Source organism: Urtica dioica, chromosome 8 (assembly GCF_054948205.1).
Source record: "Urtica dioica subsp. dioica isolate 48M chromosome 8, U.dioica_male_clone48M_v1_H2, whole genome shotgun sequence".
Lineage (NCBI taxonomy): Eukaryota > Viridiplantae > Streptophyta > Magnoliopsida > Rosales > Urticaceae > Urtica > Urtica dioica.
Genome location: NC_142763.1, coordinates 4,538,141 through 4,562,779, shown reverse-complemented (window position 1 = coordinate 4,562,779; position 24,639 = coordinate 4,538,141). Strand labels below are relative to the sequence as shown.

Here is a 24,639-nt window from a genome sequence, read left to right as displayed (position 1 = left end):
GACCCGCGCAGGTAAGTTTTTTTTAAAACCCCAATTTCGACCACTCTAACCCTAAAACGTCATTCTCTCTCATTTCTCTCTTTCTCTCCGAAAATTTCACCACCCTAACATCCTTTTCTTCACAAAATCCACTATAATCGTGTGCAATCTCTTAATTGTGTGAAGAATTTGGTTGAGTTTTAAGTGTTCTTCATCATTATCTCAACATGAACAAGGCGGTGTACTCCTCCCGGAAAACTTCGAAGCGCACCCGCGAAGTTCCCCCCGCGCTTCCTCGACCGACCGGACTCATCGAAGGCACTCCCAAGACGTGGGACTTGATTGCCAATGTGGGTTTCATACCCGAAAAGCGACTCGAAGTGGATGGACGATGTGGAAACATGCTCCGGCAAATCCAGAGCCGAAAATGGGAGAAGTTGGCGAATATCGAGACTCGAGCGGCAACGCGGCTCGTTCGAGAATTTTACGCTAACCTCTCGATGACAACCAATAACATCGTGAAGGTCCGAGGCAAGAATGTGGACATATCGCCGGCCGCGATCAACAAATTCCTCGGAGCGCTCATACCAGCGGAAGACGATTTCTCCCCGATGCTTTTGGAGCCAAGGTGGGACGCGTGGAAAAACACACTTGCGCGGCCGGATGCGAAATAAGCTCGCAAGAAGTCCATTCGACTTCAATGGGAGCCGGAGTACCTCTCGATCACCGCGCTCAACCGATATGCCAAGGCGTGGCAATACTTTATTAGCGCGACCATCCTACCGAATGCACGGCCGCACCAAGTGAATATTGAGCGCTTGGCCCTGCTCGATTGCATCGCACATAACCGACCAATCAACATCGGCAAGGTCATCCATGACCGCTTGGTGTTTTGTGCGAGCCAAACCACGAGCGTACTCCTTGGTCACGGTGGCCTCATCACCGCCATGTGCATGAAAGCGGGGGCCAAACTCACAGCCACCGAGGATTTACAACCTCTCGGGAAGGCGATCGTGGCCGACTACATCCTCGGTCTCGACCAATGGCATCACGGCGAAGCTCACCCGAGCGGAAGTGGGTTCATCAATATTCCCGAGCGCATAGTGGAGTTGGGATCCGATTACGACACGGATTGTGATCATGATGAGGAACCTCCGCATCAAGACCAAGAGGGGCAAGGCAACGCATACGGAGAAAGAGGTCTCATGGTCGCCAAGGGTCATATGAGGAGATGATAACGATGATGACACGCCTCGACACTCATGTATCGGACCTCAGGCGCGACTATCACAACCTCGACCACAATTACGAGGGCCTTCGTCGAGACTACCAAAGTCTTGACCAAAACTACGAAAGTCTCCGACATGAGGTCCAAAGTCTCCACCACGATGTGCAAGCCGTCGGAGCCGGGCACAATGCAATCGGAGGGTTCCTCAACGAGTTTGGCCAACGTAGCGTCAACTACGCCGGGTTTCAACGCGACGTGTACGACACGTGGACAGCTCGCCAAGCCTACAGACCACCACCCGATACGCCAGCCGAGTCCAGCCCCGACATGCCGATGTATCCGGCGTTCCCTCCGGACTTCATGACTCCGTACGCTCAAATTCCGCCGTGGTACCCGTACAATTATCCACAACCACCGCCGGAAGGCGGAGACGAGTAGGGGCGTTCGGCCACCCCCGCGAGGTAAGTTTCTATTCTCCCTTATATATGACGATCGACATTGGGGACCATGTCTGCTTTTAAGTGTGGGGGGGGGGGGGGTGTTTTCTTGCTTTGCGAGGGGGTATCACTTGTACATATTAGGGTTGTTTTAGGTAGAACTTGGTGTGTTTGACTGCGTACATCAACATTGATATGTGCTTGTTTATGAAATCGTTGTCTTAAGCGTTAGACTAAGAGTAACCACGAACTACTATGTGTGAAAGAAAGCTTGAGTTTGCAATACCATGTTCGACCCGAATTTTGCATGTCTCGGAACTTAGGAGCCCTTAGGAAAGACCCGACCAATTGTTTGAAAAGGAACCCGACAACGCACTAGAACTCACTCCAATCTTTGATCGAAGCGAAATTGACTATAATCCGATCCTGTCGAGATGACGTAGGCATTAGGATAAGCCATTCGAGCCAAAAAGCCAACCCGGAACATCCTTATCCTTTTAGAACCCGTTCACTAAAGGCCAAACACTATTCCATTCTCATGAAAGTCAGAAAAAGCCTAGCCGATGTTTCATTAAAAAAAAAACCCCATCGATCTTTGCGACTCTCGAGTGTATATTTGAGCTTCAGATTTGTATATTTGGGTTGGTTAGTCCCTTTTTGTTCGGTTAATTAACTTCTCACCGCGCCAGTTTCCATTTATTTGCTTTACTTTGTGTTAAAAAAAAGAAAAAAAAAAAAAAAAAAAAAAAGAGAGATTTGTGGTAGCTGTGTTTTCTTTTGACGGCGCGGTGCAGTGAAAAAAAAAAAAAAAAAAAAAAAAAAAAAAGTGAAAGGGAAAGACTAATCAAATCAGATAAGCTTGAGTGTGCATACTTACAAGTGTTGGGGGGTGAAACACGGGAGATAAATACTTGAGAGAGAGTAAAACGTTCTAAAAAGATGAAATCCTATGTCAAGAACGTGGGTAGTGAGTGAGAAGAATATTTGAGGGTTGTGTGCTCATAATTTTTTGTGGCGAGGTAAAGAGTCGCGAAGGTTGATGTTTAGTCACAAAATTGTGTATCCATAACTCACCTTTGACCCTACCCGTGATGATACAAGCCTTAAAGCCCTACAGATCGACTCGAGATGAGGATTATACATTAGTGGAGACCAAAGGTAGGAATGAGCATATGATTGCGTTGATCGAGCCAAACTGTTATATCCTCGAATTTTGGGTGACTTTGAAAGCAAGAGGGCGGGTAAAGAATTTGGAGCCGAAAGTACACGAGATGGGTAAGCATTGTATAATGGTCACGGTAATGCTACTTGTATGATTTCTTTTGTATTTAGTAGTCAGCGTGAATGTTAAAATCGTGAATATCCTAGTCAATGATAGGCGATGGACGATAGTGGAGATGAGCACATGTTGATTGACGTATTTCAAACACCAGAAGTTCTTAGAAGGGTTGTTAGGTCTATTTCTCTTGTTGGGTGTGTGTTCGTTTTTGTTTTGCTTGAGGACAAGCAATGCTCAAGTTTGGGGGGGTTTGATGAGTGCGTATTTTACGTACGAATCCGCTCTCATTTGACTTGGATTTAGCGCGTTCTCAAGTGTTTTTTATGATTTTAGTGTGGTTATAGTGAATTTCAGGTCAACATGGATGAAAAGTAACTGTCGGGTCACATATCGATGGAACGGAAGTAAAAGCGGTGAATTTGGAGTCAAAATGAAGAAAATGAAGATTTGAAGGCTTTGGCGCAAGGCCTCGCGGCGCGACCTCAGCAATCAGCAGACCTCGCGCCGCGACCTAAAGATCTCGCGCCGCGACCCACAGATTTTCACGAACACAAAAAGTTCCAGGAGCTTCTCGCGGTGCGCCTCGCGGTGATCTCGCGCCGCGACGATACGAAGAAGGAAGCCTCGCGCCGCGAGGATGGATGGCGCGCCGCGAGACGACGAATCCTGACGAAAACAAAGTCGAATTTTGACTTAATCCTAGCCGTTGGATCGTTTTTTAAGGCCCAGATCAGTCCAAAATTGTACTTCGACCTAAACCACTATAAAACACAACTCAGCCTCTTTTTTTTAGGTTACGCTTTATTTTATTATTGTTTTGGAGAGCTTTTGCAACGGAGAGAAAGCTTATCAACGGAATTGACAAAATCCGATCAGCCGGAACTCCATTAATAGTTTTTCTTCTTCCTTCTATTTATTTTCTGCTCTTAATTTTGCATTGTGTTTTTGAATTCCTTTCTCGTTATAATCATGAGCTCTCTTCTTCATTCTATGCTAGTTTTATTGCTTTTAATCACTCTCATTGTTTTGATCATGGTCATGAACACCGTTAGAGGCTAAGTCTCTAGCGGGGTTACGATGTAGTCGGGGTTAGATGTAGCTTAGGGGTTTCGTTAGGGTTTGATTAGTTATTAACTGTTTCATGAATATGTTTGCTTGTGTGGAAGTGTTCTTAATGCATTCTTTAGCTTGATCATCTTTAGAATTGTTTCATTGGAGTTTTTAGCTGCTTGAGAGAGAGTAAAAACTCGTGCCCTTTTTCACTCATCACATTGTTTAGGTTGCTTGACGGCTTAGACGATTGTGTAATCGTTAGAATTCTCGCGTTTATTGCATGTGGTTGTTTTAATAGGATTAGAGGCCGAGAGGATAAATAATCCGACAATTGCGTAGGTTCGCTAGTTCACTCGAGAGAGGCTAGGGAATATTATTGAGAGAATGAGATTAGCTTACATAGGAATAGTTGTGATTGTTCGTTCCCGAAACCCCGATGTTGTGTTACCTGGTGAAATCGTGACCCCGTAGTTTTCTTTGCTTGTTATCTCGTGTTTGTTTCTCGTTTATTTTTACGTTAATTCATTTGCCATTTTCATAATCACATCCATCAACAACTTTGTGAAATCAATTTGCTTTAGGTTGTTTAACGTCGCTATAGTAACTGGTCTCTGTGGGATCGATATCCGTTACTTACGTAACTCTATTACTTGTTCGATACGTCCACTTGCGTGCTAGTCATAAAAATATCGCAACATCCATGCTGTTTGTATTTGATTTATTAATATAAAACTGGAGAACTACTTGGATTCTCTATTTTCTATCTCCAATTTTACAGTGAAAAGACCAATATTGCAAAATGTGGACAAGTATGAATCCCGATTCCAACAATAAGGGATAAAAATGGAAAGAAATCTCCCACTTTATCTTGATTATCATCTACCAAATTCTTTTAAATCAATCTACTACAAAACCCATCGGCTCATTCGTAAAATCGTAAAAGAAATGAGCTTTTAGATTGGGTTCGTAGTCAATTACTTGATTCTGATTGATTAGCAAGAAGGGTAACATTTTTACAATATATAGATCCGACTCATTTTTTTTCATTACTTTTTTTTTCCTCCACAAAGCACATCTGAAATATCAATGCCAAACAATACCGGGAAGAAATAAAAAGGGTATTTTAGCCAAACAAAAAAAAAAAGAGAGTAATTAACTCGAGTGTTGTATTGTTGCTGAGAATGTAGTGAGTGAATGAAGATCAAATAGCTTGAGTTGAGGCCATGTTTTTAAGGGCACGGAAAAGTATCGACATAAGAAAAAGGGAAGAAAAAAAAAAAAAAAGGAATTACCTTGAAAATCGGAAACTATGTCGAAAAATTTGATGTTTGTTTGAAGTTTGAAGTTTGAACGCTTGAGCAGTCGGTTACCACTGTTGGACGGTAGTACCTGCTGAACAAGGCTATCTAAGGATCATATCCGCCTAAAATTACGAAATATGCCACGAATCTAATGAACGAGTTTTAGGAAGAATATTTGAGAATATTTAAGGAGACTCCCATGATCTTAAAATATAAAACAAATAATATTTTTTTTAGAAACATAAAGGGTATTATGAAATAATGACTGTTTAGTTAAAAATATATACCTGTTTGGTAGTTAACTCAAAAAGTTTTTGTTTTCTATTTTTTAATTTTTGTAGTTGTACTGAAAATTATTTTGCAGTTGTTTTCAAGAAGTTGTTTGGTACAGTTTTCATTTTTGTTTTTGAGAAATTGAAAAAACTGTTTGGTACAGTTTTCATTTTTGTTTTTGAAGGAGAAGGAGGAGAGAAAAGAATAATTTTTTTTTACAAAACACATTTTATTTGTTTTCAGTTTTCTTTACTCTTTGACAAAACAACTTCAAAAAATTTTGAAAATTTTTTCCGAAAAATTAAACCAAACGCAACTTTCACTTTTTGTTTTCAATTTTTTTATCTCAAAAAGTCAAAAACACTTTTTGGAATGAAAACCAAACACAACCGTGATTCTATCTTGAGATGAACTCTTCTAAGTTCTAACTAAAGTTACTAAACAACTTTAGAGAAAGAACACACATTATTAATTCATAAGAAGCCATATTAGTCACCCCTAACATTTAGTTAACAAGTTTATTACTAGACAATAGACATAAACTTAGAGTTAGATGCACCAGACAAGACTTAAAATTTGTTTGAAATAAAAAGTATTTCTCTAAATTTTGGATGTAGTCTTAGTCTTTATATTTGACTTCAATTGAATAGACAATTTCATATTCACAATGTAAACCAACAGCCTCAATTCAGGTTACGGGCGCATCACATAAGTATGAATGATGTCATGTCATTTACGTCTAGCAATGACGTTGATGAGTTGTCCAACAACTTTAGATCGGAAGGACTTGCTCCTCAAGACCCGGAGTACTCTTTATTTACATATTACGAAGGATCTTCTTCTTACAACGACGAGTACTGTTCACCACAACCTCTCAGCACCGTCGCCAGAGTCCAGCCGCATCCAGATTATCCCCCGTACTCTTGGTGGCAGAGGGTCAGTAATTCTTAAAGTGGTGGTGATGTCTCTCTCGACGACGGCGCTACGTGGCAGTATGGCTCACTGGGAGTGGGCTTCTGATTGTCTCCGGGGGGACGAAGGCAAAACTACCACTTGAAACTCTGGTCTGGCCGCCGTGATACCACATCTCCCTGCCTGCCGAAACCATCGCCGAGCTCCGAACCCTCTGTCCCCATCATCCACGTACCAAGTTACGCTCGTAGGTCATCATATTCGTTTCCCTCAAATAGTTCATAAGCCCTTATTCCGCATTCTTTAATTTTCTATCCATACGATGGTTCTCGTTCGGCAAAGAGCACATATGGGAGGTCCGATTCTTGCCGGAGTTTTTAGACTCAAGGTCTCCGGGGAAGTGCCCTATGATTTACATGTACTACATAAACTCCATTGTTGAGCGATACAAATCCGATTTCTCGAGGAGAGTAGCGTTCACGGAGGTCCATAGGAACTTCATCGGCGATGTAGGTTCGATTCGGAGGGCTTCCGATTTTCTCGAGGGTTGGGGTTTGATCAAGTACTCACCTTCGCTCTATTTTTATTTTTCTTACTTTGTCAGCATTTTGGATCTTTAACTCAATTGGTTTTGGTTCATTCACAAATTGGTGAATAATTTTTTTTTGTTGCTTTATTGAATTAAATTTCTAATGGACTGCAAATTACTTGTAAAAATAGTTTGGCAATGTATGTGAATATCAGATAATTTAAAGCATCTACAAACAATTGAAATATGAAACTAGTGAATTGACTTGGTATTAAATTTGTAAGAGTATGTAGACAGATATTACTTCAGTCTTCATAATTTTCACCACTAATTTATGCTTTAGACTCCAGTACGTTTTTTACATAGCTGATCCCCTTTCATCTAACCAAGTTTGCATCTAACTTCTGTATTCAAATTGGGGAAACATTGGCGTGTATCAAGAAAAAAGCATGTTTAGAATTTGTTTTGGAATACTTTTGGAATAAAGCAAGTTAGAATTCTTTTTCAAACATGTAGCTGTGAATGTAATTAGCTATTGAAATATGAATTCTTAGATATATGTTTGTGTTATTATACTATAATTACTAGTATCACGCTTTGATGAAAATACTTTAAAGGTGCGAATCTCACCAAACCAATGTCACCATATTATGTCATTTGATAAGATATATGTCAATAAATCGTGTCATTTGTTGAAATAATGTCAATAAATCATCAAATAAATCCAAATTTACTGATATATATATATATATATATATATATATATATATATAAACAGATCGTGTCGTTTATGGACATATGTCATATATATATATATATATAGATATATATATATAAACAGATCGTGTCGTTTATTGACATATATGTCAACAAAGTGTGTCATTTTTTAAATCATTCACAAATTGTATCTCTCAAAATTACTTTTTTTTAAAATTACATGAGTTAAAAATATCTTATACAATACAAGTCCGGTGAAAGCTTGCTACTCGGGCTACGTGAAACATAATAAGTGAATATGATAAAACATGAAAATTATGTCAATAAATCGTATCATTTGTTGACATTGTTGACATATATATGTCAACAAATCGTCAAACAAGTCTAAATTTGTTGACATATACGAGATTCATAGAAAACAAATAGAGAAAAAAGAAGAAGATGGTAAAATTGTACACAATATATTATCTCTTTTGAAATTTATTAATAGTTGTCCAAATTATGATTTTGATTGATTATGGGATTTTTTTTTTTAGAAGATTCTTTGGGATTGTGCCATGAGAGAAATTATTGTAGGAGGTAAATTTAAAAGAAAATAACCAAATTTGTCATTATATTGGGCTTTATTAATAGAAAACTTGTGGACCAAGCAAACCTTTTCTTCTTTTGGGTTTCCTTTTTTCTTTCTTCCATTTACATATCAGTCCCTGAAAAAACCCATATTTCGAGAAGTCTCCAGGTTAGACGAATCTGCGTCTGTGGCGATGTCGGAATCGCGACATCGTCGCGAGATCGGACGGTGCGGCTTTGGACGCCGGACGCCTCCGACGCGCGGCGCTACTCCGCCGCCAAGATCCTGCTTGGCCACACGAGTTTCGTTGGTCCGGTGGCTTGGATTTCGCCCACAGAGGATATGCCGGCCGGCGGGATCATCTCCGGCGGAATGGACACGCTGGTCATTGTTTGGGACCTCAGGACCGGCGACCCGGTGCAGACGCTGAAGGGGCACCAGCTTCAGGTCACCGGCTTTGCTGTGGACGGCGGCGACATTGTGTCCTCGTCTGTTGATTGGTGAGTTTTCTGTTTGATTCCCGGCGTTTATGAAATATTTTTTATTACCTTGTATTGGTTGAGGTTCATTTGATGCAAATTTGACATTTGGAGGACTGAAAGGGGAGTGGATTGGGAAGAAGAAACAGTAGTGTTTTTGTAACATAGTGATATATTCTGATGATACGCTGCAGTGATGCATTGTGTTAAAGATTTGATTTGGGCATGAGAATCTTGGCTTCAAGTTGTTACGAGCTTTGGTAGATGAAGGAAAACTCGTTGTAGGCTTAGATTATTTTATTAGTAAATATAACAATAGTATCTTATGCTTGTGAGTTTTTTGTTGGAGTCATTGCAAGCATACTGCTAGTCTGTCTTCTCAACGTTCTCACTTTTTTAAGACTAGAGAATGGCATTGCCTCATTTGTATATAAATGGACGAATCTGTTTTTGATTTTTTTTTGGGTGTTTCGTTTGATTGGAAATTACAAACCTGTAATCTCTTTATTGTATTTGAAATAGTACTCTAAAACGGTGGAGAAAAGGTCAAGTTGTTGAATCCTGGGAAGGTCACAAATCACCTATCCAAGCAGTTATTAAGTTACCTTCAGGCGAGCTTGCCTCAGGTAATTTTCATATAATTAGTACTTTTAAACTTTCAACAATGTATTGCTAATTTCTTTAAGGGTATAAGCTATAAGAACATCCATTGGAGTTGTTGAAGCTATACATCCTCGTCATTCTTATGTTCAATTTTAGGTTCAAGCGATACAACTATTAACATTTGGAAAGGCAAGGCATGCACACGTACCTTGGCGGGGCATTCAGGTTCGGTTGTTAAATTTTAGTTTCGAACATTTCCGCGTAGTACATATATTAGGTTTAAACAAAATTTTATTGCTTGCTCGAATCCAAATAACCAATGAAAAAGTTAATATAGAAAGGCGACATTTGGATTTGGGCGATGGTAGGAATTGAATTCTGTTTCCGCTTGCATTTTAGTGAAAGACACCGAGCTCATCACTGATGTTTGACTCATTTTATGGAAGTGCATTGATTAGATTACACTTTTTTGGCTCCCTCAATAAGTGTAAACCATATTTTACTCTGTTGTCTGAAATAAATTGTCATCTGAAAGTATACATGTATGTGGTTGCAGACACTGTCCGAGGATTGGCAGTGATGTCTGATATTGGAATTCTTTCAGCATCACATGATGGGTTAGAATTTCTTACTTTTCTCAGCTTTCGAACTTTTTCTTTTGGTGCGAAATGCATCCCTAATGATGTTAATACAATGTTTTTATAACAACTCAAGCTTTATATGGTGACAATGATGCAGTTCCGTTAGGTTATGGGCTTTGACGGGTGAAGTATTATTGGAGATGGTTGGTCATACGTCCATTGTCTATTCAGTTGATTCACACGAGTCTGGCCTTATAGTCAGTGGTAGTGAAGATCGTTTTGCAAAGATATGGAAAGGTAAAGCTTTCTATCTCAACCTCGTAGTCATTTTGCACTGAAGGGATAGTTTCTAAATTTCTCTCCTGCTTCCAGTTTATGTGCTTATTTCTCACAGTTATATGATTTATCAAACGTATGCTATTTATTTTACGCCAAGACTTACAATTCTTTGGTTGTCATTAGAAAGCTTATGAAGACCTATAAGTTTGGATCTGATGGATTTTATTTAGTTTTGTTTGGATGAAGCTGAGGCGTAAAGCATTGTGCTAATAGAAAAAAAATAAAAAACTGTTTGGTTTTTAATCTTTTCTAGTCTCATCAATTTAAAATAGGCAGAGTATAACTTTTAAAGCGCCCGAGATATTTATTAATCATTAGTATAACTTTTGTGCATTTGGGTGCTCCGGTATCAGTTTTACTTCACAGGGCATTAGTTTTTGTCCAAATTTTTTAATGCTTGCAACATGAATTTCATTTTAGTTTATAACCTGGAGTTTTAATCAAATTGTTCAGATGGGGTATGCGTTCAGAGCATAGAACACCCCGGCTGTGTTTGGGATGCCAAATTCTTGGAAAATGGGGATATTGTGACTGCGTGTTCAGATGGAGTTGCACGTGTTTGGACAACGAATCATGATAAGATTGCTGATCCAGTAGATCTCGAGTCATATGCATCGCTGCTTTCTCAATACAAATTGAGCCGGTACGATTCAAAGCTTATCTACCAGTTTGAGTTATTAATCTACTAGCCTAATATTGTCTGAGATTTTGGTTTTGTCATATCAATCTACTGTCATGGCTTGCCTGCATTCTCTCTCAAACAAAATCCACCTTCATAATTTTTTCGTTGCCTTTCATAAAATATCAACTACCCCCTCAAATAAGACTTCTCTTGAGCCTTTACTTCCTCTTTTTTAGCTGTCTGGTTTTCACTTTGTGGCTTTTTTTCAGAAAGAAAGTTGGAGGACTAAAACTGGAAGATCTACCCGGGCTCGATGCTTTGCAAATTCCAGGTAATACTGATAGTTTTAATTTTTCATTTTCTGGCAACATTGAGCTTAGAATGCTGTACTGATCAAAAGGTTACTCATTGTAATTTTTTTAGTGATAGTCTTAAGATTATAGATGAGGTTACGAATAACAATTTATGTTCATATAACTTCCAAAAGCAATTCAGGCTACCATAACTTAATGTAGCCTCGTGTGTTCGTGGAGTCGTATTAACTTCCTTGTTCTTGAACTCGTTGATTATTATTCACGTGTTCAAACATTATGATATACAGGCTCCAGTGATGGTCAGACAAAAGTTGTTAGAGAAGGGGACAACGGTGTGGCATATGCTTGAAATTTGAGAGAACAAAAGTGGGATAAAGTAATTATCTTTTATATTTTGCATTGTCTATATCAAGCGTTTTGTTTTGCTCTTGTTTTCATGTGGCTCTGAAATCATCCATTTCTGTATTTTGCAAGTTTTCATTTGCTGGTTGCAACTGTTAGCATATTTTCTTGTACTTGTAATCCACAAAAACTATATGCTGCTTTATTTCGGTTTGACTGGAAACATTTTAGAAAATGAACATATCACTTTTCTGCTTCAAGTTCTTCAAACAAGTTTCATTTATTTACTTTGTGTTATATCCGTGTCATTGATTTTGTGTTAACTAGATTGGAGAGATTGTTGATGGACCGGACAACAGCACAAAACGTCCTGTTCTTGATGGAATTGAATATGATTACGGTAAGCATCTTTATTTCTGAAATTTCAAATCAGACACATTATCAATTATAAATCGATTTCAAAAAAGAACTTCATCTTCTCTTTTTCTTTCAGTTTTTGATGTTGATATTGGAGATGGTGAGCCCATACGCAAGTTGCCTTACAATAGATCAGGTTACTACTTGTTCTCTTCTCTTCTTCCATATTTTAGCCCTCTAATTTTAAACCTCTGTAACTCTTCATTTTTAGTTTAGTATCCATTTACGTCTATATATTGGAGAATCTCAATTCTTAAGCTACCAATGGGATGTTAGGATTCTGTGGTCTAAAGTGCACTGAATAATAAATTCATATGAACATTTTGTGGGCTGTAGCATGTGATCTCTCATTTAGCTTTATCGAGATATAGGTTTATAATCACAAGTTGTTTAAAGGTGCTGAGTTTGTCTACAATTCGCATTAATTATATAATAAAAAAATCTTGATTTATATTTTAGTACGGTGCGGTTACATTGGCCGCAAAATCAGTTTTTGAGACAATGAGCAATAATCAAATTCACTGAACAGACACTCCGTACGACACCGCTGATAAATGGCTACTGAAGGAGAATTTACCTCTTGCCTACCGACAACAAATTGTGGAGTTCATCCTCCAAAATTCTGGACAACAACAAGAGTTCACTTTTGCCATCTTTCAGTGATCCCTTCACTGGCTGTGAGTATTGTGTCATCTGGTCAATTGCGTGAACAACTTGAAGATACTTCTCTTTTTGTCTTTGGTTGGTTAATGTGGTTGTGTTTTTCATTTTTCAGCCGGCGCTTATGTTCCTGGAGACCACTCCAACGAGTCCGGTACTGTTAGGTCTTTTTTCGCTAGCTGATTTGCTTAATCTGTCATGTATGAATTGCAAGCATGTAATCACTCTGTCTAACTCTTTTACATCTAGCAGCCAGTGCTTCTGTACCAACTTTCAAGCATATTCCCAAGGTATGTTCAATGCATTTTCTGTATTAATCCTTTACTAATTTGAATAATTGAAATTAATATTGTTATTTACAGTTACCACCGTAAAAAAAAAATTAGCCTAGTTCTATCTAGTTCAGACCAAAATGCAAACCTGTGTAGACTGATTTGTTTCTCTGCTGTTATTATTTATTAGTTGTAACAGACAATAACTTATCTAGAAAATTATATTCATCTAACGTTTTTATTCTACATCTTTCCAGAAAGGAATGCTTGTTTTCGACGTGGCTCCATTTGATGGAATTCTCAAGAAGATTACAGAATTTAATTTTGCTCTGCACTCTGATCAGGCAGGTTCTTAATGTAACTGAATATGCGGTCAATTATTTTAGGTGGTTAGTTACAGTTTACCAGCATGATTGGGTGTTTATGCGTCTCTCTCTTTTTCCGAAGTATTTCGTATAGAAGGGATTTTTTTGGCCCCATGCTTTGCACAGACCTTTTTTTTTTTTTTTTTTTTCTTCCCCCTGGAGATTTTATTATTATTATTTTTTTTCCTTTTAAATTTAGAGGTGTTCTCTGTTTTATATTTATCCCTTGTTTTTATCTGCAACGGGTTAGCTATGTAGACTATCCTTCACCTTATATTTTGCATAGGAAAAAAATGGTATCTAGGCCAGTGGATTTCTTTAAAAGTAAGATGGGGATTTAACTAGACCTCAAGATGCTCATAGAAATATTGTAATTTTTTCTTCTTTCAAATCTATTGTTCTTTATATCAATCCATAGGTTCTGATAAAAGATTGGATTTTTTTTTGCAGGAAAACAAGCACTTGGCTCTATCAGAGCTTGAGCTTTCCAGATTGGCCTCTTTAGTAAAAGTTTTGAAGGACACGTCACATTATCATTCTAGCAAATTAGCAGATACTGATGTTGCTATGTTGGTGAGACTGATAAAGTCATGGCCACTTGCAATGATATTTCCAGGTTGGAGCTAGACCTCAGGATTTTTTTTTTTTTTTATGTGTTTTTTTTTTTAATTTTTTTTTTTTTATGTTGAAACTAATTTTTAACATCTGTTGAAAAATCTGAGTTCAAATGTAGTAGAAAGCTCGAGAAAAAATTAAAAGCAAATTATCCAGTATTTCTAACTCGACCATTCAAGAAGTTAACTTTATGGCTTGTGTGGTCTTCTATTTGCAGTAATCGATACTCTCAAGATTGCTGTCCTTCATCCGGAAGGAGATACTCTACTTCTTCAGCACACTAAGGATACAAATGGTACTGCTAATAGAAATACCCATGCCTTAATTTTTCCATTGAAAGTTTTTTCCGTGGTAAATTTTCTCCGACGCTTTACTCCGTTCTACAAATATATAACAAAAAAAATAAAAATTGATATCTGTAGTTTGCTATCGTTGACTTTCTGCGTCTTTTGTTTAGATGTGTTACTCGATATCGTAAGAAAGGTGGCCGAAAACATTTCAGTACCAGCGATCCTCCTGACAAGCATTCGTCTTGTTACAAATTTGTTCAAGAGTTCTTGCTATCTTCACTGGTTGCAAAGACATTGTGGCGAGGTAAAAAAATGAGAGTTTGCTAAACTTTCTTACAGGAAGATTTCCAGTTATCTACATTCCCACGATTACCCAATATCCCTGTATAAGGAATTCTTCAACTTTTGATATTGCAGGTTCTTAATGCTTTCTCTAGTTGTCTTTCGTCTACAAATAAGCATGTACAGTTAGCTGGTTCAACCTGTCTATTGAAGTAAGTATAAAATTTGACTACACCATTGCATAAAACCACAAGGATCAGATAGGGGTTTTATTCCATAATCTTTACACGTGCCTTTTTTTGAATGATTTTATTCATTTATTTATTTGGGTGCACTTTTCTCTAGCCATCTCTTTGATTTATTGATTTATTTATTTTCTGAGTCGGTTATTTCTGATGAAACGAAAGGGTTTTATGCATTTTGTTCTTCCTCTTTTTATGATTGGAGCCATGTTTCGTAATGTGCCAGCTATGCGGTGCTGTTGATTGAAAAGAAGGATGAAGAAGGTCAGTCTCAGGTTCTTTCTGCTGCTATCGAGGTATGATTCACTCTTTCAAAATATTTTGTGTTGAAAACGGAACTTCATATTTCCATAATGTTGAGCTTGGATTTATTTGTGCTACGTTTGCTATTACAGTTTTTATGGACTTGGGTTAAATATTATAACTTGATAATATATCGTTTCTGCAGCTTGCCGAGCAGGAAAATCTAGAAGTTGATTCAAAATTCCGTGCTTTGGTTGCAATCGGATCACTGGTATGTTTCTCACCACATGTATAATTATCACATGTTAGTCAATCGGTGCCAAACAAGCTCGGCGCGTTTGTTTTCTCTTATCTTATTTATTTGTATATTTGCTTTTGAAACAGATGCTGAACGGTCTAGTCAAAAGACTAGCTTTGGACTTTGATGTGCAAAGCATAGCTAAAGCAGCAAAAGCTTCCAAAGACACCAAAGTCGCTGAAGTCGGAACTGATATCGAGCTCGTAATCAAAACAAACGGAATGTTGGGGTAACTTATTTTCCTTCTCATTTCTTTTTTTACAGTATGTTATTTCCCAATTGGCTAAGCTTTTTGTGTAGTGAGACAGATTGAATCTAAACCCCCAAATCAACCGTACGTTGAGTGAAGCATTCAGTTTAATTACACTCTAATTACCCCCATGACCCTGTTTTCCAGTTAGAAAACTACCATTAGATGTTCTGAGATAAATTTGTGACTGTTTGGAGATAGCTTTTTTATGTAGTTTTTGTAATCTTGTTCTCTTACAGATTTTTGTGCAAAACACAAGAGATCGAAGGGAATCGAGCAAGGCGATGAAAGACAAACCTGCCCCAAGCATAGACACTTGTTTTTAAATTCCCAAATTCACCGATGCTCAGTTTAAGAGCCTGCCATGAATTTTATGAAAAGGCAGTTTATCTTGTTGTATACTTTTTCTCGGAACAGACGGTAACAAAGTGATGTTTTTATTTTGTAATACACTATCCATATTCAATTAAAAAAAAAAAAAAAAAAAATAGGTTACGGTAATTATTGGTTATTTCCATTGGGCATAGAACTTTTGGTCACCCCATATCAGCATTCGATTGAGAGGAATCTTGACATTCCTCTTCTTGAGATGCTCGTGCCTGGGCGCTATTCTCTTGCCCAAGCTGAACCCAAAGTGCTGTGGAAACTTGAGCAGCTCCTCCGACCCTCTCGCCATCTCCCACACCAAGTAGTCATACTTGGGCCGCAAGACTCCCTCGACGCTGTACCCGAATATCGCCGGAACCCTAGCGCAGGCCCGCTCGGCCTCCTCCCCCGAGAGCCCCGCCTCGTCCCTCAGGAACCGGAGCTTCCTCTCGAGCTTGTTGACCCGCGTGTTGAGAAGGTGTGCGTTCAGGCTCGTGGGCGACCCGAGCCCCGCCACCCCGACCCGCCGGAGCAACTCCAGGCTCGGCCGGAGGCAGTACTCCAGGCTTGAATAGAGAAACACTGACTTTGTTGCCGGGCACCGCAGAATCATCTGCCGTGAATCCTCCGGCGAGGCAGTGGCGACCTCGTCCGCCAGGAAGGCGAGGATGGCGTCCACAGTGGGCCCGCCGGATGGACGGAAGAGGTCGGGGGCGTGGGCAGCGAGGCGGGGGATGTCGCGGTCGGAGAAGCCGCTCGACTTGAGGGACTCGACGGCGGCGAGGATTCCGGCGACAGCGTCGGAGGTGGGGAGGTTTCTGGGGTCGATGTCGGGGCGGATAATGCCGACGGTTTTGAGGTACCGGATGTTTTCGCGGTGGGAGGTCCGGAACTTGATGAAGTGAGACGGAGAGGAAATCGGGTTGTGAAACGCCGGGGAAGAGAAGTGGTCAAGCGATGAAGAAGATGAGACCATCATTTTTTTCAAAAAAATTCACTATGGATATGTGGTCTTAGTTGAAAGGTGGTGGTTTTTCGCGTGGGTCTTTGAGAGTGGATAAGGGATATTTCTCTCCCTCTCTCTCTCTCTCTCTCTCTCTCTCTCTTTTTTTCGCATGGAAGCATTTAGTCCGGGGAAGATATAGGCTGTCTAGTTCTATAACTTCTATTAGCATATTTGCTAAATAGTCCAAAGGTCAAGAAGGGAAGACTAGATAAGTACGTTTTGCATGCCTTTCCATTAATATATATATTTTATTTTTATTTATACTCGCGTAATTTATCTTTCGTTGCGACCTGTATGAATTTATTTATATTAAAATAAAACAAATATAGGAAAAGTACGTATTGGCATTGTATATGATAAGATGGTAAAAATGATGGGATTGGGAGAGTAATAATGGAGGCATATATTAATTTCTCTGTAGTCCCCTATTTCCGGGCCTTACACTTCTCTCGGGTGTTTTCAAGAGAAGATGGAGGATTGATATTTTTCTTGTTGTTGTTGTTGCTGCATAGAAGCATGTAGTGTACAGGGGCTGTGAACCTTAAGCGGTGATCATCGGGTTGATAGAAGAAATGAATATAATTCAATAGAATTTCTCCTATGAAATCGAAAACGTGCAAATAATAAAAAATAAAGTCAAACACAACCGATCTTTGGCTGCGTTAGTTCATTCATTGAGTCATTCGTTGTATCTACATTCTTGAAATTTTAACAGTTCAACTTTGTTCAAGACAAGGTTACACTAATGGTACTACTACTACTAACGTTCTATATCAACAAAATGAGCGAAGAGAAGATTGGTCTCTCACACAGATCAATCCCCCAAATGACTCATATACAACTACAATTAACAAACACAAACACAACCGATCTTTGGCTGCGTTAGTTCATTCATTGAGTCATTCGCTGTATCTACATTCTTGAAATTTTAACAGTTCAACTTTGTTCAAGACAAGGTTACACTAATGGTACTACTACTACTACTAACGTTCTATATCAACAAAATGAGCAAAGAGAAGATTGGTCAACTACAATTAACAAACACAAACACAGCCGATCTTTGGCTGCGTTAGTTCAATATTCATTGAGTCGAAACAAATCTAACCGGGTCGTGGATGAATAGTGGGGGCCGTGTATATTCATCATGTTGGACTTGGTGGCGGAGTTATAGAAAAAAACGCTGTCTGTGCGTGCGGCCTTCTTCAGCTTATGAACAATTACGTGGTGGTATTTATTTAATCATCATATACTTTAATTTTTTAATACTTCAGCTTATTAAAATGAAATAAAAAGAATACTTCATTGATATTGATCAAGAAAGGAATGATATATGAGAGGTTGAGCACATCCCAACTAGGTTGGCACCCACTCAACTCTCAGCATTTAACATTCAGTTTGTATTTACAATTACAACCATATATCCAATGGAATGGAAACAAACAATATCAAAAAATAATTAGCTAACTAATGAGTGAAAAAGAGCCGGTGGGCCTTGGTGTTCTCGGCTTTCTTGTTCTTGAGAACCTTTGCGATCCTTTCCTTCACAGTCGTGCCTGTCTTTGACTTTGTCTTTGTCTTTGTCTTTGTTGTCTTCTTGGCTTCGCGAAGCTTTTCCAAGAGCACCTTCATGCTCTTCCCGGGTCATTCTTGCCCTCTCATCGCCGTTGACTTGTTCTTCGCCTCATCCTCTGCATCGCAACGCTCTTTCCACAGCAACAGCTTCTTCATTCATACACTTCCCGGGTCCTACTCGTCCTTGCGTTGACTTCTCATCCTCGTCGTGGTTGCTTGTAACGCAAGAATACTCCGCTGAAATTGAAGAAAACTCTTCGCTCAACAACAGGTCGTGTTCGTCCCGAACGCTCTTCTTGAACTCGTCACTGAAGAGGAACTCCTCGTCCAACTCTGGATAATCACTCCACAAATCATCCATCGCACCATAGCTATTAACGAACTAGGATCAATCTGCAATCGATTTTCTCCAAAATTAATCGAGAATTAGGGTTTAAGCTGCTAGCTTACAAGTTAAAGACTAATGCGGCAATATTTAGGGTTTTGTATTCGGGTTGATTACAATCATGTATCACAGTAAATGTGGGTAAATTAATTAAGGAATTGCTTACGTACGTTGATTGATCGAGTCTGTCTCTTCGCCGCTGAATGATCGACTTTCGTTGCTCAGTTTGCTTGATTCCCTTCAAGAAATCACTAGTAGGGTTTCAGCTTGTGATTTGTTATATGAGAGTAAATCAGGTAAGTTAAGTCGGTGGCAAAGTGTAATTAATGTAATATACGCAGCTCCGAATACAACTTCTCGTTGCTCATTTCTCGCCACGTGGTATATGTACGCGTATATATGATATCAAAATATTATTTCCTTCTTCAAAGTAACAATACATGATATGATAATATAATAATATTTTGAACCAAATACATAATAAGACAATACGATAAAATTAACCGTCCTATTAATGGAATATAAATTATACATTTATTAAGAAGCCTCAGTATGTCTTGGGTGATTAATTTACTTTAGGTCTATACTTATACATTATAGAATAAAGTTAATAATTTTTTTTAATAAAATGAAATTTTGGCTAGAATTTTAAATTAAACTAGATAATTAGCTAATTGTAATAAATTCTTCGTCATTTTATTAAGATATTATAAGAATATTTTTTTAAAAAAAATTAGGAATAAATATTAGAAAAATTCGTTATATATTTCTTTAATTATCTATATGGCACGTTAAATTTAAATATTAGAACATGAATAATCCAAATAAGGGTACTAAATAATGTCGCATATAATACAAATTCTATAATGCTTCAATACAACTTACTTGAATTTAAAAAATAAAATTACATTACTAATAATCTAACAATAAAAATGCTAAATATATATGATAAAATATTAGAAACTCGTGCGATTCTCCATGACATTCATACATGTCACAAGGTTTGTTAGACGCCATTTTCGGAGTCTGATTCTCAAAGATATATGATATACAAACTTCAACGATGGGTATAATACGACTCCAATAGAGTTGATTTTTAATGATATTTTGTTGCTTGTAATAACTTATGCATAGTCTAAATTTCTCATGGCTCTAGTACTATTAAAGAAGCTATCCACAATCTTATTAAAGTTGGTTAGCTGGTTGATTCCAACAAGGTTTGGTGACACGAGATTTCTAATTCTATCTGGTTGAGGCGGAAACTATTAATTAGTGAGAAGCATTGACACGGCTGGTTCTTCTGCGGAGAATATCTTATTGAAATTGCTCAAACTAATTTTGACGAAGCTATTTCCTATAAAAATAAATATAAATAAAGATTAATAAGATAAATTTCTTTCATAATTGAACAAGTAAATAAATGCATCGGTAATTATTATTTCTAAATTAGAATATTCAATGGATGAGCATTTTTAGATTAATTCTATACGATGCTTATAATATAATTAAATAACATCGGAAAATCCAAACGGTTAATAGATATCATTGAATGAATGGGCATATTATGATAAATAAGTTATGGCATCAACCAACTAAAGGATTTTAATAAAGCATTATTCTACTACGTTGCCATATTGACATGTCACAAAATTTATCAACTAGCATATATGGAAAAATATAATTTTTTTCTCAAATACTAATTGACTTGAAGAATTAGTACTTAGTTCTCGTACCAACCCAAAAAAAGGGAATTGCATTTACAGATATGCCTTGTATCCTTTCATTGTACCAAGAGATGCTTTGAACAAGTTGGTAGTTCAATTTTATTTTATTTTATTTTTTTCGTTTTGTGCTATTTATGAGAACTTTTTTACCATGTTAAACAAAATAGATTGATCATTGACCTTATAAAAAAAAACAGTGTGCTATGTAAAACAAAAAATAAAACTAATAAATTATCACTAATGGTACAACTCTTTTTGGATATTTGAAGAGTGACCTAATTAATATTAATGTCGATATTTGGGGAGTGCGTATAAAATCTAATCTAAAATTGGATATATGAAAAAAAAAATTACACATTCTGTAATAAATATTTTTGACTTATTGAAGATTTATATAAATGGTGGAATTTTGAGGGGGAACGAATCCTAATGATTTGAGTAATATGTATATGGATAACTTTTTAAAATTGGCTTATACATAGTAAATTGTTTTTCTAAGGTGAATGCAGATTGCAAAATATGAGGTTCAGGGACATCGAATGTAAAATTTATAGGACCTTTCTATTAAAAGAACATTATTACTTTATGTTTAGGGGAAAAAATCCTATTTATCCTCTAAGTTGTGCATCTATTTGTGTGTCTTTTGAGCATACTGTTTATTACTTAAGTCTCCCTAGAAATAGTTATTTAGTAACTCAAATACATCCTTTCGGTTAAGTCAGAGATCTCTCGGTTTCGCTTCATATATCTTTTTTCTTCTTCTGCTTTTTGAGCTGCGGTTTCTGTTTGACTGTTTCGTATGATATATTTTTCGAAGATTTTACATTGCTGATTCAGTATTTGGATCAGAAATGTGACACGCTGATATGAGAGAGAGAGAGAGAGAGAGAGAGAAGGCGAGAGACTACTGATTATAACAGAATGATCTCATAATGAAATATTACATTGGAAAATACGAGATTGCAGAACAAAAAGCTAGGGAGACAGAGATAATCAAGAAAGAAATAGAAACAGCAATTACGAAACAAACTAAACATGCATAGCTAGAAATTACGAAATAAAACGAAAAATTAGATTATTCTTCGATCATATTTAATCCGATACGTGGTTGAGCTTGAGGTTTCTACTCCTGCAATGGAAAACAATAAAATAATAAGTACGTGAAGCCACAAAATTAGTGGTTTGTAAATAGATTCCAGTAATTAATTAAATACATGAAACGAAAAAAATATAAAAAATAAAATAAAAACGCTCGCTTCAGTTAGTTATTGTATATATCAAATAAGGATGTGTTTTCCAGGAACTAATAAGAGTAAACACAAATGTGTTTTTGAATAGATTTTTAAATTTATTTTTAGGAAGGCTTTTTGTTTTTGTTAACAGATTCTTATCGGTATATAAGTGAGAAGCCAGTGTTGATTTAGCCATTAGTAAACTTTAGATTTGGGAAACACTATCGTGGGACAAAAATCTGGGCTTGTTATGTAGAATGGAAAAAGTAGTTGTAAATGGTTTGACTAGGAAAAAAAAAAAAGAGAACTCTTATATTTGACTACCATGCATGGTATACCTCTTTTTACCACCCACCGGTGGTCTTGTACTTTGAGCGGAATTTGGTTGGACTCGATAAGCTTAATATCTTCGACGACGAGCTCATAGTGCACCTTAACCTCATCGGCAGTTTTCCCGCCAACGGCTCTTGCAACCTTGACCCAACGGTCAGGGGTTTCCTTGTCGAACAAGGGAAGAGCACGCTCGAAGGCCTTGTTTTGCTTGTCGGTCCATGACAGCATTGTAGAGGAAGCCATATGTGTTTTGAGCTTGTGAGAGATGGGAAGAAGATAATAAGAACGGGAATAGTGAAAAGGAAAAAAGAGTTTCAAAGAGGATATTAGAAGTGTGAGTGATGGTTTGAATGAAAAATAAAAGAATGCAAGGCTTGCTTTTTATAAGGGGAAAAGAGCGAGGGGTGAGGTGAGATGTGACTAGTTGTCACGGATGTGCCTTGTTAAATTTTTATGACTTTCGAAAAAAAAAAATGTAAGGCAAAAATGCTCAAAGTTTGCTATAATCGATATTTATACTCATTTTTTTTCTTGGGCAAAAATACCCGATGTTACAAATTTAGTTACGTGTAAATACTTTTGCCATTAAAATTTATGTTTGAACTTAACAGTCCAAGTAGTTACGGCGCTACTAAATAGTAACATGTGGTATTTTTGTAAAAAAAAAAAAAGAATTAGTATATAAGGTTGGTCAAAACATTTAATATTTTTGCCGCTATTATCAGTTATTTGTCTCCTTATTAGGAACCACAAATTTTGACGAAGCTATTTCCTATAAAAATATATATATAAATAAAGATTAATAAGAGAAATTTCTTTCATAATTGAACAAGTAAATAAATGCATCGGTAATTATTATTTTTAAATAGAATATTCAAAGGATGAGTATTTTTGGATAAATTCTATACGATGCTTGTAACATAATTAAATAACATCGGAAAATCCAAACGGTTAATAAATATCATTAAATTAATGGGCATATTATGATAAATAAGTTATGGCATCAACCAACTATAGGAGTTAGTGCTGATTGAGCCATTAATAAGCTTTGGATTTGGGAAGCACTATCGTGGGACAAAAATATGGGCTTGTTATTTAGATGGGAAAAAGTAGTTGTAAATCGTTTGACTAGGAAAAAAAAAAAAAAAAAGAGAACTCTTCTATTTGACAACCATGCATGATATACCTCTTTTTACCACCGGTGGTCTTGTACTTTGGGAGCGGAATTTGGTTGGACTAGGTAAACTTAATATCTTCGAAGAGGAGCTCACGGTGCACCTTAACCTCATCGGCAGTTTTCCCGCCAACGGCTCTTGCAACCTTGACCCAACGGTCAGGGGTTTCCTTGTCGAACAAGGCAAGAGCACGCTCGAAGGCCTTGTTTTGCTTGTCGGTCCATGACGGCATTGTGGAGGAAGCCATATGTTTTTTGAGCTTGTGAGAAATGGGAAGAAGATTATAAGAACGGGAATAGTGAAAAGGAAAAAAGAGTTTCAAAGAGGATATTAGAACTTTGTCTAAGTGTGAGTGATGGTTTGAATGAAAAATAAAAGAATGCAAGGCTTGCTTTTTATAAGGGGAAAAGAGTGAGGGGTGAGGTGGGATGTGGCTAGTTGTCACGGATGTGCCTTGTTAAATTTTTATGACATTTGAAAAAAAAAATGACGGAAAAAATGCTCAAAGTTTGCTATAATCGATATTTATACTCATTTTTTTTCTTGGGCAAAAATACCCGATGTTAATTTAGTTACGTATAAATATTTTTGCCATTAAAATTTATGTTTGAACTTAACGGTGCAAGCACTACTACAAATTTGGTTTTCTGATGCGCATGACTATCAGGTGCGACTAGTCGCACCTAAAAGTCGCATCTAAATGACTTTCGGGTGCGACTAGTCGCACCAGATTGTCAACCCGAAGTCCAAAAAATTTCGCTAAAATTGTTTTTTCTTTTGAGTATCAAGTGCGACTAGTCGCACCTGATAGTTTAAAATTTTAAGCGGGCCAATTCTCCCCCTCATTTTTTCATTCAGTATTGACGTGGCATTCTGGTTTAATTTTTTTTAGATATTATCCGATGCGACTAATCGCACCTGATAATGCATCAGGTGCGACTAATCGCATCTAATAGAGGTTTCAGGTGCGACTAAGTCTCTCCTGAAATTTAGGTTTTTCTATAAAACCAAATCTTCTGCACTTCGTCTTCTTCATTTGAGTCCGCCGAATTCACCCAAAAAAAACGTTCTCTCTCGCTCTGCAACTCTGCTCCGCCCTCTCCACCACCACAAACCATTACAACGACTTCCACAACCACCAACGTCTCTCCACAACCATTAAAGCCTCTCCGACAGCTCTCTCTCTCTCTCTCTCTCTCTCTCTCTCTCTCTCTCTCTCTCTCTCTCTCTCTCTCTCTCTCTCTCTCTCTCTCTCTCTCTCTCTCTCTCTCTCTCTCTCTCTCTCTCTCTCTCTCTCGCTGCCACCACAGCCTCCGCCGCGCTCTGCCATCTTCTCCGCCTCTCCACCGGTAT

At 37.6% G+C, this 24,639-nt stretch overlaps 1 protein-coding gene and 1 pseudogene across 2 annotated transcripts; one reads left to right on the top strand and one right to left on the bottom strand.

The window, feature by feature from the left end:
- The first annotated feature begins 6,295 nt into the window (after positions 1-6,295).
- On the top strand, positions 6,296-15,913 carry LOC149387443 (ubiquitin homeostasis protein lub1-like; annotated as a pseudogene). The gene is made up of 24 exons (XR_016300628.1): positions 6,296-6,590; positions 6,805-6,975; positions 8,413-8,779; positions 9,281-9,384; positions 9,518-9,586; positions 9,918-9,978; positions 10,100-10,239; positions 10,735-10,924; positions 11,173-11,234; positions 11,505-11,593; positions 11,887-11,959; positions 12,053-12,112; positions 12,506-12,653; positions 12,752-12,790; positions 12,889-12,926; positions 13,166-13,252; positions 13,724-13,889; positions 14,106-14,183; positions 14,346-14,482; positions 14,596-14,672; positions 14,929-14,998; positions 15,151-15,216; positions 15,330-15,472; positions 15,733-15,913. The product of XR_016300628.1 is annotated as a ubiquitin homeostasis protein lub1-like (transcript).
- Positions 15,914-15,940: 27 nt separating this feature from the next.
- LOC149387442 (transcription termination factor MTEF1, chloroplastic-like) lies at positions 15,941-16,983 on the bottom strand. Its single transcript, XM_089623759.1, has one exon. The coding sequence runs from the start codon at positions 16,836-16,838 to the stop codon at positions 16,002-16,004; it is 837 nt and encodes a 278-aa protein (XP_089479885.1). The 5' UTR covers positions 16,839-16,983; the 3' UTR covers positions 15,941-16,001.
- Between the last annotated feature and the right edge of the window lie 7,656 nt (positions 16,984-24,639).

Coding starts and splice junctions, on each gene's coding strand:
- LOC149387442 (XM_089623759.1), bottom strand. CDS start 16,838: ATGATGGTCTCATCTTCTTCATCGCTTGACCACTTCTCTTCCCCGGCG.